The 18,458-nt window shown below is 37.1% G+C and overlaps 1 protein-coding gene across 3 annotated transcripts in view; it reads left to right on the top strand.

The window, feature by feature from the left end:
* The first annotated feature begins 3,251 nt into the window (after nt 1-3,251).
* The window catches only part of PCLO (piccolo presynaptic cytomatrix protein), a 383,134-nt gene continuing 367,927 nt past the window's right edge, over nt 3,252-18,458 (top strand). For all 3 annotated transcript variants that reach the window (XM_033088047.1, XM_033088046.1, XM_033088045.1), the window contains exons 1-2: nt 3,252-3,811; nt 9,867-11,421. In XM_033088047.1, coding sequence (XP_032943938.1) covers nt 3,558-3,811; nt 9,867-11,421 — 1,809 coding nt within the window. In that variant the 5' untranslated portion in view covers nt 3,252-3,557. The remainder of the gene's footprint in view (nt 3,812-9,866; nt 11,422-18,458) is intronic.

Consider the following 18,458-nt stretch of genomic DNA (forward strand, 5'->3'; position numbering starts at 1 on the left):
ATTTGTTTCCTGTTTTTTTTTTCCTATGCATTTTAGTAGTTTCAATTTGGGGGAGCACATTTATTACTACAGAACTTTATGAGAATTTACCCCATGTATACTTTATAAAATTTTCTTATAATGAACTCTTTAAAAGATATTAAATGAATATCTTCATAAAATACTATCATCTAATACCAGATTTTACTTCTTCATTCTATATTGATGCAGTAATGAGTGTTTTAATTTATTATTGTTATAAATAATACTATAGTGAACATTTCTTTCACAGATTCATTTTTGTAACTCAAATGATCTCTTGATGACTGATTTTCAGAAGTGTATCATAGCTTATGAATCTTTCTAAGGCTCTTGAAAAGTATTGCCAAATTATTTTCCAGAGAGGTTGAATCTATTTATACTCTCAAATTTAGCTTATGTAAGGACCTATTTTACAAAACACTCACTAGCATTATTATAATGGTTTTAATAATGATATAATGGGAAGTTAGTAAGTAATCAATATTCAAATTACTGCTTGCTAAATAGAGTTTAATGAATGTACCTTATTTTTAGTTAAATTATATGAAGATTATTTAATTGTAGGTTTATAAAAACTAGTGAGCCTACACATTTCTCTATAGTTAATAAAAACTATTCCAACTTCAATGTTTGTAGAATATTTAATTTATTCAAGTATTGCACATGTGACCACACATAAGGTGGTCTATTTGATTTTATACCAGGCTCAATGGTATCTGCAAGGACACAGGTAGACTGGACCATCCCATTCCAATGAATCATCTAGTTATGTTTAGTTGTTACCTGTCACATTTAGATTGGTTCTAATCTACCAAAATAGAAACTACCAGGAAAAATGAGACAAGAATTAAACAAAAGGAAAAGATCTGGTTTTGTGGAGTTGAGAAGTCATTTTAGAAAACATCATGGTATATAACAGTGGAGGTTTTCAGAAATTAATTCTTTTCTTTACCCACCTATCAAGCTGAGTGACTTAATGCTGAAATATCAGCTTGTTAAATTAAATGTAAATTCAAATAAATGATCATGAGAGTAATGACATGACAAATAGGGATCAACAAATATTTTGAATATAGCACCACTAATTTGCAAAATGAAACAAATTATATTTTTCTGGGTAAGCAAGGAGAAACTCGATAAAGTTGTCTACAGCATTTAACTCCTCATTCTTGTACCCTCAGATTTCTGAAAATCCACACATAAAGGATGCAGCATTTCTCTTTAGATCAGAAACACCTCCCAAGCACAACCAACCATAAGCCCAACTGGAGGATTCAAGAACAGAAATGTTATTTGAAACTCAGTTATAAAGATCCCAAAGGCAAAGTCATTAAAAAAAAAAAAATCAACAACCAAAATATTTCCCAAGTATCATCATATCTTTGTCTTCACAGTACATTTCTTCTTCTCACCATATATCCCAATTTTCCTGTTTTTTGGAGATACTTGCTGCTGGGAGAAAGGAGGGAAGGAGAAGGTAAATGCACATTTGTTTTGCACAATGGGCTATAATATTCCCATCTTACACATGATTACTTTTTGTTTAGGCTAGCATCATTACTTTGCATATTAATTACCGCTTCCTATTATTACTTCACAGACTCCTTTTCATCTACAATGGAAGAAAATGTGGAGTTAACAATATGTTTTTTTCAATTTAACCACTATTTGATGCTGAAGTTTGAAACCGTATTTATCTTACTTTTTTTTAGCTTGTGGTTTGTGGATGTGAATACATCAAATATATTTTATTCTCATAAAACTTGAACATATTATGAGAAAATAGCCAGTGTATGACTCTTCTCCCTTGTTACCTTCATCTGGAGTGTTACTGATTCACAGGGCAGCGTGGGCCATGGAGCAGTTCCTAATTTTGTCAGAGAAGGCATTATGATTCAGGATTTGTACCTAATTATCTTCTGTTTTGAAGCAAATTCATTTCTAGGAGGTATGACCATAATGTTTGCCTCCAGGTGTGTGTGTCAGAATGTCAGGTTGCCTCAGCTTGATGTGTTTGTATGAAGTGAGCATTCTCTTCTTTATTTAAATGAATGACTCTTTGCAGCTTTGACTTTGGAAGTCATACCTCAGTTTTTTAATGAGAGAATCAAAGTTTATGCAAAGTTTTTGTAGGAACTCAACCAGTAATGATACTTCATCTGATGACTAGCTATAGTCAGGTAGTCACACATTGTTATAACTGTGCCACTTTTTAGTTTTGATACAAATGGGATGCACAATGTTAAGTTATTATAATTATCATTGCAAAAATTTGGAAACTTACTTTCTGAGCAACTTATTTATTTGTTTATTCACTCCTGATTGTTAGCTTTTCATTTTCTTGAACTTCAACAATTGGGACCTTAAGTCCACTTCGTTAGAAAAGGTAGGTAGGAAAATTGGGGCAGATTCAGTGCTGAACTAAAACATTTCCTTCTAAGAAATGTAGTAGCAAGATAACAGTGTGCTGGGGGTAGGTGGGGAGCGGGGCCAAAAGAGTGGTTAATTAGTTATATCTCTGCTACTAACCAGCTGTGTGAATATACAAATTACCTTTTTGGGTTCTTCTGACCACATTTGTACAAAAAAGTAATTGAACTCATGTTTTCAAAATTTCACACTCCTGTAAGATTTCAGTATTCTACAATGTATCTTACTACAGTATCCTATCGACAATTTCCCACAATCCTTTACTTTTGCGTAGTCCTTTTAGGGTACAACAGTTATAAGCATTCAAAAATCTTACCTGTTTACTGATGTTGTAACTAAGGTTTTCAACTAATTTTTCCGGGAAAGATCTAAATGAAAAGGGCCAGTTTTTGCTCCTTTTTAGAAAGATTGTCCCAAAGGTATCAGAGGTTTTTCCTGTTCATTTCCAGTTACCTGAACCCATTCATCTTTTAAAACCCTTCTTTAAAAAAGAAAGAAAAAAAGAAACTACAAATCCCGTGAGTCAAAGCAGGGGACACTTTCCCTCCTGCCCCTTGCGCCCACCTTGAACTCTGTCCGCTGTAAGTCAGGTTGACGCATCCTGAAATATGCCTGAAAGAAACCACAGTTGTTTCGTCCAGGTTTTTATCTGTGCTCTCGCTGGGTTCCTTTAAATCGGTGCAGACAGTGAGGAAGGATACGGAGCGACGCAGAGCTGGGTAGGCGGGGGCGTGGGCATCACCTGTTCCGAAAGGGGCATGCGCACTTGGAGGAGGCGGGGCGCGGAGGGAGGGGCAGACGGGCGCCGGCTGGTACAGTTCAGATCTGTTTCTCCCCGGCTCGGGGCGCAGAGGCGGCATCGGGGAGTTGTCTTCTGCAAAGGTTGCCTGGCGTTGTCCAACATGGAGGAGGTTGCGGGCATCACCTGCGAGCTGGACTAAACCCCGCCTGACGTTCCGGGGAGCGCTGCCCGGTCCGGAGCCCAGGGACTCCGCCGCCTGCACGCCTCGCGGCGGACCCGGCTCCGGTTGCTCCTCGGGCCGCCGGCTTCCCGAGAGGGACGCAGTGCAAGGTGGAAGCGCGGCGGCCCCGAGCCTCCCGGAGCCATGGGCAATGAGGCGAGCCTGGAAGGGGAAGGGCTCCCCGAAGGGCTGGCGGCAGCAGCGGCAGCGGCCTCCGGAGGAGGGGCTGGCGGGGCGGGGAGCCCCTTGCACACGGTGATCCCGGCCGGCATGGAGGCGGATCTGAGCCAGCTGAGCGAAGAGGAGAGGAGACAGATCGCCGCTGTCATGTCAAGGGCGCAGGGGCTGCCCAAGGGAAGCGTCCCCCCTGCCGCTGCGGAGCCGCCTTCCATGCACAGGCACGCACAGCATGATGTATATGTCCGGGCATATATGTACAGCTTCCCGTGCACATATGTGCCAGCCTGTATGTGCCAGCACGGCAGTACATATATGTCGTCTCCGTTCATTTTATTCTCCCTAATGAAGTGGCGATAAAGAGATTATAAGCCTTCTGATGGCAGAATAAAAATGATGCATTGTAGAGTTTCTGGTGGGATAGTCAAAGGTTGCGTTCTTGGAACTGTGATTTTAGGTTGTGATTTTTGGCCTTTTGGTACCTTTTCCTTCTAGGATGGCGTGGAGAGACGCCCTCCAGTGTTTTACTAATCTGGAAGTCTTCCATAAATACAAAACAGACGTGTTGGGAAATGGGTAGAACTGGGTGTTTACCTGTCTCTGTTTAAACCTCCTCAGACATTTTGGGGTCTTTTTCTCTCTAAATGATGTCAAAATATTTCTATAAAAATACTATTAATTCCCCTGGAGGTGTTTTATCCTTTTCACTCTGCCCTCAGAGGAAATTGGGAGCTTTTTAGGTAGAAGGTATAGAATAAATACACCTTTTATATTTTAATGGGGGGGGGCAAAATTTTGTTGTGGCATTAAACAGATGGTTTGGTCACAGCAGAGCAGGTGCTGTACATGTATTTCTGAATTAGCATATACTATTTTTTAAGTCACTGCCCTTTTATATACAAAAGTGTCTTACAGTTTGTGGAAGACCATGTCAATTTGTGTTATCTTAAAATTACTTTCTAATACATACTTTTAAAGACAAAGCAAATAAATGAAAACTTGTATGGGCAATTAAGAGCTAATCTGTAATATTAACATTAATTTCCTTCTCTAGCGCTCCATTTTTCTTCGTCGTAATAAATTAGTTGTTTCTAATTAGAGTACTAGGAGGCTATAATCATTGTGCCGGCCCTTCCTTTATTATTGTAAACAAACCCTTTAACTTTGCACCCTCCCACAGAGAATAGTTCTCTGTCCATGGTCCTGAAACCGTTTCTGCTTTATGATAGCTGAAGGGAAACTTACAATTTTCATTTGAGGAATTGAAAATGTAAAAGAGCTGGTATATAGGTGTAGATTCTTATACTCCATAAAATAAAATAAAATAACCCTTTTAACCTAGGAACTATCAGATAAGTTATATGCATATAATTTTATCAAATAATTACAATATTAAATTTAATATAGGAGAAATATAAAATGTTTTATACGTAGTGACATTATTTTTCACATAAAATCCAAAATACCTAAAATCTATCAGGTAAAAACCCTATTTTGTGGAAATGAAACCACCCCTACTAGTTAAACTAGCTCCTTTGTGTTGAATATATTTTTCTGTGTTTTGGGGCTATTTCTTTTGGTTAAAAAGCCTTAAGTAGTACAGCTTATGGTATATATTGTTTGTCTTTACTAATGGAAACGTGACTTGGAAAGTATTTTGAATATCCATATATAAAATTTTCATAGAATAATAATGAAGTACAATACTTTTATATATGCCAGCTCTTCTGCAATATTTCCTAAAAGGCACAAGCAACAGGTTTTGTATGCTGGTTACAAATACCGAGAAAAGTGTGAGCTTTGATTTCTAAACTCCTAACTTTTCTTCTTTCAGAGAGTGGCTGAAAAACATTATTTCATCCTATGAAACTATGATGTTTTATGCAGTATTTGTATCAGATAACATACTTTTAAAGCTCTCTATTGATAATTTTGTTATGTAGAATTCTTACTAATAGGTAATCTGTGGCTTAAACCATTATTGGTAAAAGCTTTATTCAGTATGTTTCTGGTTTTTACTGAACCTGCTTGTATTTTACTGAAAGATTTCTTTAAAAGGCACATAGTTTTTGGAAAGTTGTTATTCCCTTATGTGATAACCAAAGAAACACTTGGTTCATCATTTAGATATTTAGAAACACATTAATTTAAATATATATAAGAAAGTGTAACCAAGTAATTTGAAATTTTAAGAGATTAAGCACTGTGAGTTAGACATGGTGGGATTTGATTTTTATTATTATTTTTTATTTAGAAATAAGGGTTGAGAGCCCAAGAACCTAGATTCTTATTCTATTAATTTGAACTGACTCATGGTAAGTTATATATACTTCTCAGCCATATGTGCCTCAGTTTCTTTCTCTAAATAAGGCAAGGGATACTTCTTGCCTGTCTTGTAAAATCATTGTGAGGATCAATTAAAAATTATTTGAATTTTAATATGAAGAAACGCTATAAATATAAAGAGTAGTAATATTAATATTAGCAGTGAATAGCACTGGCAATAATGGCTACAGACAAGTTGTGTATTGAAATATTCATTAATATGAGTTAATTGATGTATCCGTATTCTTTTACATATGGAGAAGTCAGTGCAATGTAGTGGAAATCCCCCTATCTAACCCCAGGAATCAGCACACAATAATTCTGTGACTAATTTTGTAACCTTGAATTAATTTCTTAGCCTCTTTAAGTCCTAGTATCCTCTGCAATATTAAAATGGATTCCTAAAGTTTCTTATATTCCTAATATAAAATTTTATGTGACTCAGCGCTGTCAAGTGAACTGTCATTGCCTATTATGTTCTATTAACAAAATAATTAACATTCCAACTGCTTTTACATTCTTACACGTGAATACTTGTTTACCTCATTTGTAGCTGAACCATTTTCTTTGCTAATCTATGTTAATCTAGGGATGACAATAGTAAAAAGAAAAGGGGGGATGCGTAAAACATGGGTAGTTAGTTACCAGCTAGAAGCTGCAGGATACAAATGAAATGCTCCTGAATTTTTGATTCATTGTAGACCCATGGAAATGCAATATTATTACTTCTTCTACTTAACTTTGTTTATAGCTACAGATATGTCATATGAAAAAGCTTTACTGAAAACACTTCTGATTAGTAGAATATTTTATAAGAATTCTGACTGAATCAATTATTATCTTTAGCATTCCTTTAGGCCTCCCTACTGGCTAGGCACCTCCACAATTGTTTTTCTTTTTACAGAAGAAGGCCAAGTGTAGGTTCTAAATTGAACGTGGACTGTTCCATTTATATCTCAGAAGGCCTGTATAACAATTTGAAGTGAAAAGAATTCACGAAACAATCTAGAATGAAATAAAACGTAGCATGTTCATTCATTCATTCACTCATTGTTATTCACTCATCAAACATTAATGCTTATCTACTACCCTGTTTCCCCGAAAATAAGACCAGGTCTTATATTAATTTTTGCTCCAAAAGACACCTTAGGGCTTATGTTCAGGGGATGTCATCCTGAAAAATCATGCTGGGGCTTATTTTCCAGTTAGGTCTTATTTTCGGGAAAACACAGTAGTTGCCAGGTATTGGTTTCGGTGATGCAAAGATGAGTGAAATACATTCTCTGTCTAGGAGTTCATACTCTAGTACAGAAGACACAGATTGCATTTTAGTCAATTTTCCTGTATAACAGAACAACTGTGATACCAAGCAAAAATTCACCAAAAGATCACAGTTTGCTAAGACATCTTTATGTTTTTATTTGGTATTAAGCCTATATTTTTCTCTTAATAATTGTATGTATATTTCTCACTTCTAGAACTCTATGTTTTCTGATTATTTACATAATTATACCAAAAAAACTAAGTTTAAGTTGTAGGGCAATCTTTAGAGGTATATAGATATTTTCTCACTGGGGGATTCTATAATATAATACAACTTATATTTGTAGGACGCGTAAGCATTTATTTCTGATATAAGCACCTTGCTTTAAATTTTGCTTTATATTGTTATCATAAATATTTGGAATTCATGAAGTTTGTTTGTTTTGTACAGATGTTGGATTAAGTGAAATAATATAACAAAACCGATGATTAATAGTATTTTCACGAGAGGACCATTTCATTAAATTAAAAATGTATTTTTTGGTACTCCGTTTAAATATAGATTTCTAGGACTCTGTATAAGGGAGCCAATTCAATAAAATGCCTAAATAATTACTTACAGGCTCGTCACTTCTGTCATGGAGACCCTAAGCATGTGCCCTTCAAGGGAGTGGTCACATTTATTAATTGTATGTGGAACATTTCTAGAATAACGTAAAGATCCAAATCGTGGAGCTTTTTGAAAATAATCTATTTTAGGTTTGTTTTAGTGTGGCACTACTGCCTTCATGTGAAAGGTAGCACATAGGGAGGCTTATAGAGAAACATTCACAGTTATTTTTCTCCAAATGGAAAGATATAGCAGCGCGTTTTAAAAGATATTTTAGAACTATTGGATTGAATTACGGTGATGACTTTAGTTCCTTGTTTCAGTAAAGGCTTCAGAGACATAGTAACATGTAAAGTTTTTGTAACATCTTTTTTCCTGGAGGAAGTTGCCAGAACTAAGAATTCTGTTGATTCATCTTTTATTAGAAAGTTACTGTGCGTGTACATTTCCATCTATATTTTCTTTCTGACCTTTGCTAGTTAGAAATAATACTTCTGTATTTCTACTATTCCTTACATCTTGAGCCATACACAAATTTCTGTGTTAATAAGGGAATTTCAGAAACCTAATTGATACTATCAAATTATCTGCAATTTAAAATTTCTTCTGGTCCATTAGCTGGTAAATTTTGACAAAATAAACGAAAACACGTCCAACTTTCCTGTGATCATCTCATATAAGTGCTACTTAATCACTTTATTTTTTACTCCTTTTTTTCTTTTAATTAAAAAGAAATAAATCTTTTCCAAAATTAAAGCGCTACATAAATCAAACAAAATACTTATAATTTTATTTTTTTCCTACAATTCTAATGTGGCATGTTGTTATTAGTTCCAACTTTATAAGTAGAGAATGGCTTATGTAAAAAAAAAATCATGTACTCGATTTTTGGCTAAAAGTATATATAAGAAACAACTATTTTAATTATTTAGCATAGTCATTTAAATTTGATCTTGTTTCCAAAACCTTTTAAAAAATCCGTATTGTATATTTGTCTACGAATTAAATCTTGCAAATTAATTGTTACATTTTAAAATCAGTGTCAGTGCATAATACCAATAATCTAACAATAGCATTAATAAGTATTGTATTAGGTTGGTGCAAAAGTAATTGTGGTTTAAAAGGTTAAAAATAATTGCAAGAACCACAATTACTTTTCCACCAACCTAATAGAAAAGGAAAGTTTTAATACTTTCCAGAACTGGCTTGTTGCTATTTGTATACTAGACTATATTGAGAGTGCTTTAAGCATCTATTGTTACCTAGCAAAGAGATCTGAGATTAAGAATTAGCTGTTGGAAAAAAAGAATTAAATGGAACTGTTTCTCAAAATGTCTAATCAAAGTAAGAATGCTCATTCTATAAAGTTTAATAAGGGTAATATTTGATGAATATTACCTTTTTAGACAGAATAGGATAAAGTTAAATAGATGATCGTCTTTCTCAGAGTCTCTGGAAAGACATCTTGTAACCTCCTTACTAGAAACTTCCCTGATGTCACATTGTGTGCTTTATGTAACTAGTGTAAATGCTTGTAATCAAGTAAAAAGAAAACAAAACAACAAGACAGTTGCAGTAAACTCGCACATTTTAAAGTGAATATTTTTACTTCTTAGTGCTGCTAGTATTTGAGAGATTAACCTTCTTTGACCATAACTTCTGATCAACAAGGATACACTGTATGAACATGAATGTACTAGAACATCATGTTGCATTAATTTATTGAGTTAATATATTAATTAGGTTTTAAGTGCCATATTCTAAAGTATAAATGTAAATTGTTTTTTATGAATACTTTCTAAATCAATACTTTAATTTTTTTGTCACTCATAGTAGCAAGTATTGTTTTGGGGTTTCCACCTCTTTTCTGCACCTTCTTGTTGAAAAATCCCTATCCTGGAACTATAAAGAAAAAGTAACAAAGACATTAAAAGTTTTATGATCACTTACAGAATGCTGCAAAAATTGATTCTAGTTATATTTACACATTCAACATTTTCAGGGTAGAAGAAATTTAAGCTTTTTAATATTATTCTGAGTTGGGATAATTTTCATTTCTTTTTGTTTCACTCTTCTAGGAAACAAGAGTTGGATAGTAGTCATCCTCCAAAGCAACCGGGAAAACCACCAGACCCTGGGCGCCCAGCTCAGCCTGGTCTCAGTAAAAGCAGAACGACAGACACTTTGAGGTCAGAGCAGAAATTGCCCGGAAGGAGTCCTTCCACTATTAGCTTGAAAGAATCTAAGTCCAGAACTGATTTTAAGGAAGAGCACAAGTCTAGTATGATGCCTGGCTTCCTCTCAGAGGTTAACCCCTTAAGTGCTGTCTCCTCTGTTGTAAATAAATTCAATCCTTTTGATTTGATATCAGATTCTGATGTATCCCAGGAAGAAACCGCCAAGAAACAAAAAGTAGCTCTGAAGGAACAAGGAAAACCTGAAGGAATCCCAAAACCCCCATCACAACAACAGTCACCCAAGGCATTTCCGAAGCAGCAAGGACCTGTGAGGGCCCCACCTCAGCAAGACGATGCTCCCAAATCACTATCTTCTCAACAACCAGAAAACATTAAGTCACAAACTCCAGGGGCAGGAAAGCCCACTCAGGGGCTTACCCAGGCCCCTCAGACAGACCAGGCAAAATTGCCACTTCAAAGAGATGCAACCAGGCCTCAGACTAAACTGTCAGACACAGTAAGGGGAGAATCAATCAAACCCTCACTGCAAAGCCCATCTAAACCACCGACTCAGCAAGTAAGTCCTGGAAAACCTCCAGTCCAGCAGCCTGGACCTGAAAAACTTTCCACACCACAGCCTGGACCTGCAAAGCCCTCAGCTCAGCAACCAGGGCCAGTGAAGGCCCCAGCTGCACAGCCAGGGACCGCAAAGTTATCTCAACAGCAGACAGCAAAGCCCCCAGCCCAGCCACCAGGGACAACAAAGGCCGCAGCTCAGCAGGCAGGGCCCAAGTCCCCAGCTCAGCCTCCAGGGCCAGCAAAGACCCCAGCCCAGCAGCCGGGGACACCAAAATCCCCAGCTCACCAACCTGGGCCACATTCTACAACTCAGCCACCTGGGCCTGCAAAGACTCCAGCACAGCAGGCTGGGCCACTGAAGTCTGTGACTCAGCAGCCTGGGCCAGGAAAGACTCCTGCTCAGCAGCCTGGGCCAGCCAAGCCCCCACCTCAGCACCCTGGCCCAGCAAAGCCCCCACCTCAGCAGCCTGGCCCAGCAAAGCCCCCACCTCAGCAGCCTGGCCCAGCAAAGCCCTCCGCTCAACAGCCTGGCCCAGCAAAGCCCTCCGCTCAGCAGCCTGGGCCAGCAAAGCCCTCCGCTCAGCAGCCTGGCCCAGCCAAGCCCTCCGCTCAGCAGTCTGGCCCAGCCAAGCCCTCCGCTCAGCAGTCTACAAAACCAGTAAGCCAAACAGGAGCTGGGAAACCTCTGCAGCCACCGACTTCTCCATCTGCAGCACAGACTCCAGTACAAGGCCTCCCTAAAATCATCTGTCCTCTTTGCAATATCACTGAACTTCTGCTGCACGTTCCAGAAAAGGCCAATTTTAGCACATGCACTGGGTGTCACACCACTGTCTGTAGTCTCTGTGGTTTTAATCCCAACCCTCATTTAACCGAGGTGAGTGTGTTTTTATTCATTTTATTCAACTATGTTGGTGTCTTCTGCAAATGATGCTGAGTGTATCTCTGATATCATAGGATGGTGGTGTTTTTCTCTGGTTCTTGCCTGCTTCCCCTCCTCTTTTTCTTCTTGCCAGTTGTAAATTAGAATTTTTAAAAACATTTTCTTCAATAATAAGCCCAGAATATTGCCACAGTTTCTGATAAATTTTGGTATATAAAATAAAGCAAATAGCAATTGATTGAAAGATGCTGAGCATTTACTCATTGCATTCTATGTGGAAGATCCACACTGTTTGTTACTTAATATCCAATGGTATTACTTTAACTTTTACATTCATGCTCCTACCTGTCAAAATTATGATACTGTCAACTGGGGTCATATTCATGCTGGGAAAAACACAGACAATATTTTCAAATTCTAAATGCAATTTTAATGTAAAGTTCAATACACATGTCAATGATTTTGATATCCCCTATGAGGGCATGCTTCCCTCATTGGTGGAGGGTCATTAATAATAGTGTCAGTTCATAAAATGAAGAGGTCATTAGAGCAGGTTCAACGTTGATGGGCGTCTTCTCAGAAGGACCACAGTTGATATCTCCAAGTCTTTGGATAAGCCTTCCTGACATACGAAATTATAAAATAGGGCCCAGTGGTGACACAAATGAATTCAAGATTGTTTATTCTGATTGAAGATGGTAAAGTAGCTCTCAGCAAGCCAGTTAATGTTAACTTACCACTCAAAGACTTGAGTAAAATAGCATTTTCATAGGTCAAGTTTGGTGATACTTGGGGTGGGGGGAAGAGACAAAAATGGAAAAAAAAAAAACAGCAGAAAAACTCAAATACTCTGGAGTTAAGAAGTAACACAGTGAAGATGAGATAATAATATAAAGTGAAAATAAAGAGGCTTAGGGTCTAAAAGAATATATTTTTAAAAGAAATCTGGTAGCCCCTACCCAGTGAGAAGGCACAGAAACTATTTAGCCCATGTAGAGGACGGCTGTTACTGGGCTCTGTGTACATTATGTCTGGAACAGCCCAGGAAAAAACTGACAGTGGACAACGGAGGATTATGTGGTTTAAATATCCCTGAAAGAAGACACATGTATACCCTTGTTGTAAAGGAAATCTATGTTATGATATAATAATGAGGATTAATGGTAGCTCTTATGTTAGTTTGGATACTTGAAATGATGAAAGATGAAAATGATGTATATTTAAAATGTATCAACCTCCTGTTATTTTCTAAAGTATCTTTTGCTCTTTTATTCAGATGTCACATTGAGTACCTTAACTTTTTAAATAAGTCATTCCTTAATGATAAAATTGTAACTAATAAGAACATACTGCATTCAAGTTATTGAGGAAATCAGATTGCAAATCAGGAGGTAGTTTGTTTATGCATTTGTAACTTTTTAAATTATAGTAAAGATATGTTTCTGCCCATAATATACTATCTTGACAGGAATGTACCGTAATAATTATTTCAAACATTTTGTAAAATGTTTGTCATGTTTTCATGGCAATTCACAAGGTAGACACCTCCAGTTGGACATTCAGGCCATATATATTAATATTATTTGAGTACCTACTGTATGGGAGACATTTTATTGCATGTTCAGTGGGATATAAAGATAACTAAAACATAATGCTGATCTTAACATGATCAAAGTGTACTAGGTTAGATAATACATGCACCAGGAAATCTAATATGTGGTCAAATGATAATGGTCGTGAGAGAGATGAACAAATACTGTGGACTTTAGAGTAGGAAGTGTCATTTTCAGTGTGTGAGATTAAGGAATGCTTCCTGGAGAAAATGGTATTTGAGCTAAGTGTATAAGGGTAGATAGTGTTTTAACAGACGAAGGATGTGAAAGGGAGTAATGATTTGGTTCAAGACTTAGAGCCAGAATAATGCAGGGAGTATTTAGGAAATCACAGATAAATCTAGGTTGGCTAACGTGGTGAGGAGGAAGAAATGGGCAATGAGATTAGAGAGATGTTGAAATCAGATTTTGGTGTTCCACGTTTATCTGGTAGTGATGAGCATTCTGCTTCATGAAACTTACTTTGACTAAGGTATTTATATCTTCAGTCCTTCATTCACTTTAGAAATTTGTATAAAATACTTAGTTGTGAAGCACCAATGAGCGCTGTGACAGAATCAAGTATTTATTAGTCTCCCTTCAACCAGAAAATAGGGGAAATAAAAGATGTACATAAGAAAGAAAAAAAAAATGTGTGTGTGTGTGTGTGTGTGTGTGTGTGTGTGTGTGTCTGTCTGTCTGAAAGTAACTTTTTATAGGGTTTTATAGTTCACATAGTTCTTTCCTATTTGTTTTATCAAAACTGAAATTCCAAATAATTCTATGGGCATATATTCTGTTTTCTGTATTACACTAATGAGAAAACTTGTGTTCAAGTGGTTACTGTGGTTAGTTTGCTTGTTAGGATCACCCTGATGGTAAATAGCCAAGCAGAACCCAAACCAAATCTTCTGATTCCAAATCTATTTATTCATGGCAGAAAGAAAGTGCTATGAAATCCAAGGAAGAAATCGTCACTGTCAGCTGTGGGGTATCATGACTAGCTTCATGAAAACAGAAGTATTTGAGCTGGGCCTGTGAAGAATAAGAATTCAGACACAGATGAAAGGAGTTGGGAATTCTGGGTCAGGTAGAGGGCCTCATTTACTAAATAAAGGAAAGTATCCCCGTGTGGATGAGATGAGCTGGGCAGTCATTTACACTGGAATGATGACATCACTTGAAAAGTAATAATAACATGTTCTCTGCCAAACACCTTGGGTTAGTAGGAGGATTAACTGAATGTTTGTATGAGGAGGTCTTTTTAAATATATGAAGTGCTTGTAAAGTTGTAGTATAATGCAACATGGATATTCTATTTTAAAAAGATTTGACTTTAGTCAAAGTTTACTTTCAATTTGTTTTCTTTATAGATACAATATCAAATTGTTGGGTTCCGAGGTTGCAATCAAAAGCCATGTTATCTGTAGTGTTAATTGTAACATTTAATTTTAATTTTCTTCCCCCCCCCACGAGGAAAAATGCAATCCGAGTTCTAATTCTGACCTCTAGGAAGGGATCTTCCCAAATCCTGTACCAAATGGCCAGTTTTCAAACTCCTGAATTATCAGAAAGTCAGAGATGGGAAGTTTGACGTCTGGATAGAGGCTGAGAGCTACTGTTTCGAGATAAGATAAATTACGTTCTAGGAAAGATCACCACTTCTAAATTGTTACATATATCCATGAGAAAGTGAACTTCCCTACATCTTCCAAAGAGGATCATGTGCTCTACATCAGATTGTCCTCAGATATTCAGATTGATTAACAGTTTTTCCATGCAGGACAGGGAGAGAGACTAAACCTTCTTAGTAATTTAATTTATATGAATTTATTACTTTCAAGTTTGATGTTTCTATGCAGTAAATCTCTTATATTATTACTTTTGTAGTCTATGCATAAAATAGAATACTGGTCTTTAGTATCACTCCTTGAAAGGGCTAAGAGAATTTCTGTGATATTTTTGGTTACCAACACATCAGAGTTATGACTATATTTGCTTATAAACATCCTGGCTCTTACATGGCTGCCAGGTCTGCGGAGGAAGGACTGGAGAAGTATCAGCACTCAGTCAAGGGGACTTCTACTTCCTTAAATAAATTTGCCCCTGCCAGACACACACACACACACACACACACACACACACACACACACACACTGCTTAGACAACCCAAATATCAGTGTGAACAGGATGTGATTTAAATTACTTGTCCTCTCTGGTAGCTGTCAAGATGTGTGCTTTTCCAAATAAACCTTAAGAATCCACTGGCTCCAAGCCTAGCCTTTTGATATCGAGAATTTATAGCTGTATCTCTTGCCAGTCCATTAATGGAATAAATCTTAACAGCACAGGTCTCTCTTTGGGCTTGCTTTTGGACATAGAAACAGAACATTTGCTTTCTAATTGTAACAGAAACATTTTATTGTTGATTTATTTCTTTTGATGTGTAGCTTGGGGCAAAGTTGATTTAGGGAGAGATTTAAAGACTTGTCCCTAAAGTCTGAAATTTCTCCTGGCTCATGTGAAATTTTATAATATATGGAATGACATGTCATTTTTCGGAATGTTGATAATGAACCAAATGTTAGTGATCAAAGTGGATTTAGGTGTGGTTTTTGTTTTGTGTGTGTCATATTATTTTTGGTCATTATGGCCTATATATTAATACGTCTCTCTTCACTGAAACCAGGTACTTTATTTAACAAAAACCTGACCCTATTTCAACAGCTAAAAACAAACAAACATAGCTGATTTGCATATAAACTCTCTCCACTTATTAAAAAAACAAACGATAAATGACTGAAATTCATCAGGCCGGAAAAATGGTTTAACTGACTACCTCTTTTAGGTTTGATAGGCCTGCTGCTTCCATTTCTAGTAAGAGAAACTGAGGTAGGGGGATCTGTTCAGAAGACCTGGAGAGAAAAGAGGAGAGCTGGAATGTGTGGAGAAAGCAAGCCAGTAGGAAATTCCTGATGGTGGTGTGGCCGAAAGGGCAGAGTGGCCTTTTAGTTGCTTGCTCTTTTAGCACAAAGATCTTTTGTCCCCCCAAATTCTAAGCAAAGACCACAGCACAGTACCTCTTAAAATGGAGGACTGAACTCAACACGTGTTTATCTGTCTCCAAAGATCCCACTTTTTATAAAATTGAAAGTATAATAGTTTCAGAAAATGCAAAAGACCACCAACAGCATAAATTTGCATGTTGAAGAATTCCTAGAAGATAGAAAGAAAATGGGAAGTAGGTGAGAGAAGAGCTGAGGAAACCACTGCACAAGTGGCTTCCTGAGGGAAACTGTGAAGCGCTAAGCTTGATGTTACAAGTGTAGAAAGCAATGTGGTTAGTGATCAAATAATAAATTAAAGAACTACAGAAAGAAAAAACTAGGACAAGTCGACGCTTTCCTAATCTCCGATGGGAAGACAAGGGTTAGGGAGAAGCTTTATTTTTCTTCCCCTCAGGCTAAAGCCAGAGAATTCTCCAAGGAATGAGCTGTCTGAGGAAGGAGCCTCATGAGAAAACTAGGGCCTTGGAAAGAAGTTTAGAACTAATGCTCGTCTCCCACAACATAGTGAAATAAAGGAGAAGAAAACAAATAAAAACACTACTCAACCGTGAGTCAAATGCACTAAATCTGTTATCCTCTCACTGAAGCTGTCCTTGAACACTGGCCCTCTGCCATCCTGTTTCCTCTCATTCAAAGGAGAGGACTAATGCAGAGCTCTCTACATATAAGAAAAAACACCTCTGTTGTTTATTTATACTAATGGAGACATTCAGTATAAATGAATGGTTTGAAGAGACTAACTTGACATTTTAGCAGTAATACTACATGAAGGACATAGATGAACTAGTGAAAATCAAAACAAAAGACACCCAACCTCATGGGAAAGCTCATTCAGGAACATAAAGAACTTATAAAAATTCTTACTATTTCTGAGAAATATTTAAGAGGATATTTCGTGAATAATTACCACACTGAAGTTTCAGTGGGCTGATTGAAGGTAAAAATGGGCCCAGTTATGTTTTGGAAGACTTAGAATTTTCCCATTGTATAAAGCTGAAAGACAAAAAAATTCTTCACTTGCTTACTGATCACCTACTATGTTTCAGGCACAGTTCTAGATTCTTGGCATATGGGTGTGAACAAAACAGACCGAAAAACGCTTCGCTAATGGAATTTGTATTCTAGTAAGAATGACAAATAAAACATAGTGTAACAGATGGTAATACGTGTTACGGAGAAAAATGACGTAGTAGAAGGTTATAGCATAGACCAAGAGAGGGGTGGGATGGGGCGCTGGGGTTCCCTTCCTCCCTCTCTTGGGGGAATTAGACTCTGGTAGTTGATGGATGACTTGGAAAGCTGGAATTTTTAGTGGTGACTAAAGGTCTAATTTGTGTCCTCGTCCTAACTGATGTTTGGGGCGGGGAGGGGTTGGTAAGGAAGGAAAGGGTGGGGATGTACCCAGGACTGTGTAGAATCCTGAGATCCCCCTCTTTACTCTGTCCTATAGTGATGCGGAGGCTGCGGACGGGCGTTTTATCCCCACTATAGGGAGCTCTTTCTGGACTCCTGTCCATGGACTTGTAGATGTTTTGGGTTCCCTTGGGACTCTTGGAGCTCTGGCGCTCAAAGAGACATATTAAAAACCATGGAGATTATATCTAAAAAACTCTAGTAGGAGTTTTAGAATCAGTACTATGGAGTCAAGCTGGAGAAGAACACTTTTCTGAGCTATAGAAAGGTACATGTCTTCAGATTGTACAGGCCCACCAGTGGCTAAGCGAGATTAATGAAATGACGGATAGATATATTCTGATGAAATACCAGATTCCGAGGATAAGAAGAACACTTGAAAGACTTCCACAGAGAAAAGCACTATTGTCTACAAAGAGATGAGAAATCAGTCAGCTATAACACTCACCATCACAGAAAACAGCAGATAAGGAGCATTTTCTTTAAATTTCTAGAGATGGTGATAAGATGAATTCTGTTTCTAGGCAAGATGTCAAGAGAGTGAAAGAATGCATAATAGTCATTATCATTCTTTCTGTCTTAACTATTTATCTAAATATCTACGTATCTGTCTCTACATATACTCATAAACATATAAATGTAAATATATATATACACACACGTATATTACAAACACTCTAGGAGTTCCTCTATTAAAATTGATAATAAAAATAATGGGATAGAGTAGCTGAGTATAGCCCAGAGATGAAGAAAACTATAAAGACTTTCAATTAGTGTTTTCTAAAATGTGATTGCATAACAGTGGTGAAATGTGAGATATTAGATGATACACAAATCAAACTCAAAAACTTATTGTGTATTAAAATTTATAATGAACACAGTAAGTCCTTACTAACATTGTCAATAGGTTCTTGAAACTGTAGAGAAATGATGTATAATAACCTATTTTACCATAGGC

The sequence above is a fragment of the Rhinolophus ferrumequinum genome, chromosome 20, assembly GCF_004115265.2.
Source record: "Rhinolophus ferrumequinum isolate MPI-CBG mRhiFer1 chromosome 20, mRhiFer1_v1.p, whole genome shotgun sequence".
NCBI classification, from domain to species: Eukaryota; Metazoa; Chordata; class Mammalia; order Chiroptera; family Rhinolophidae; genus Rhinolophus; species Rhinolophus ferrumequinum.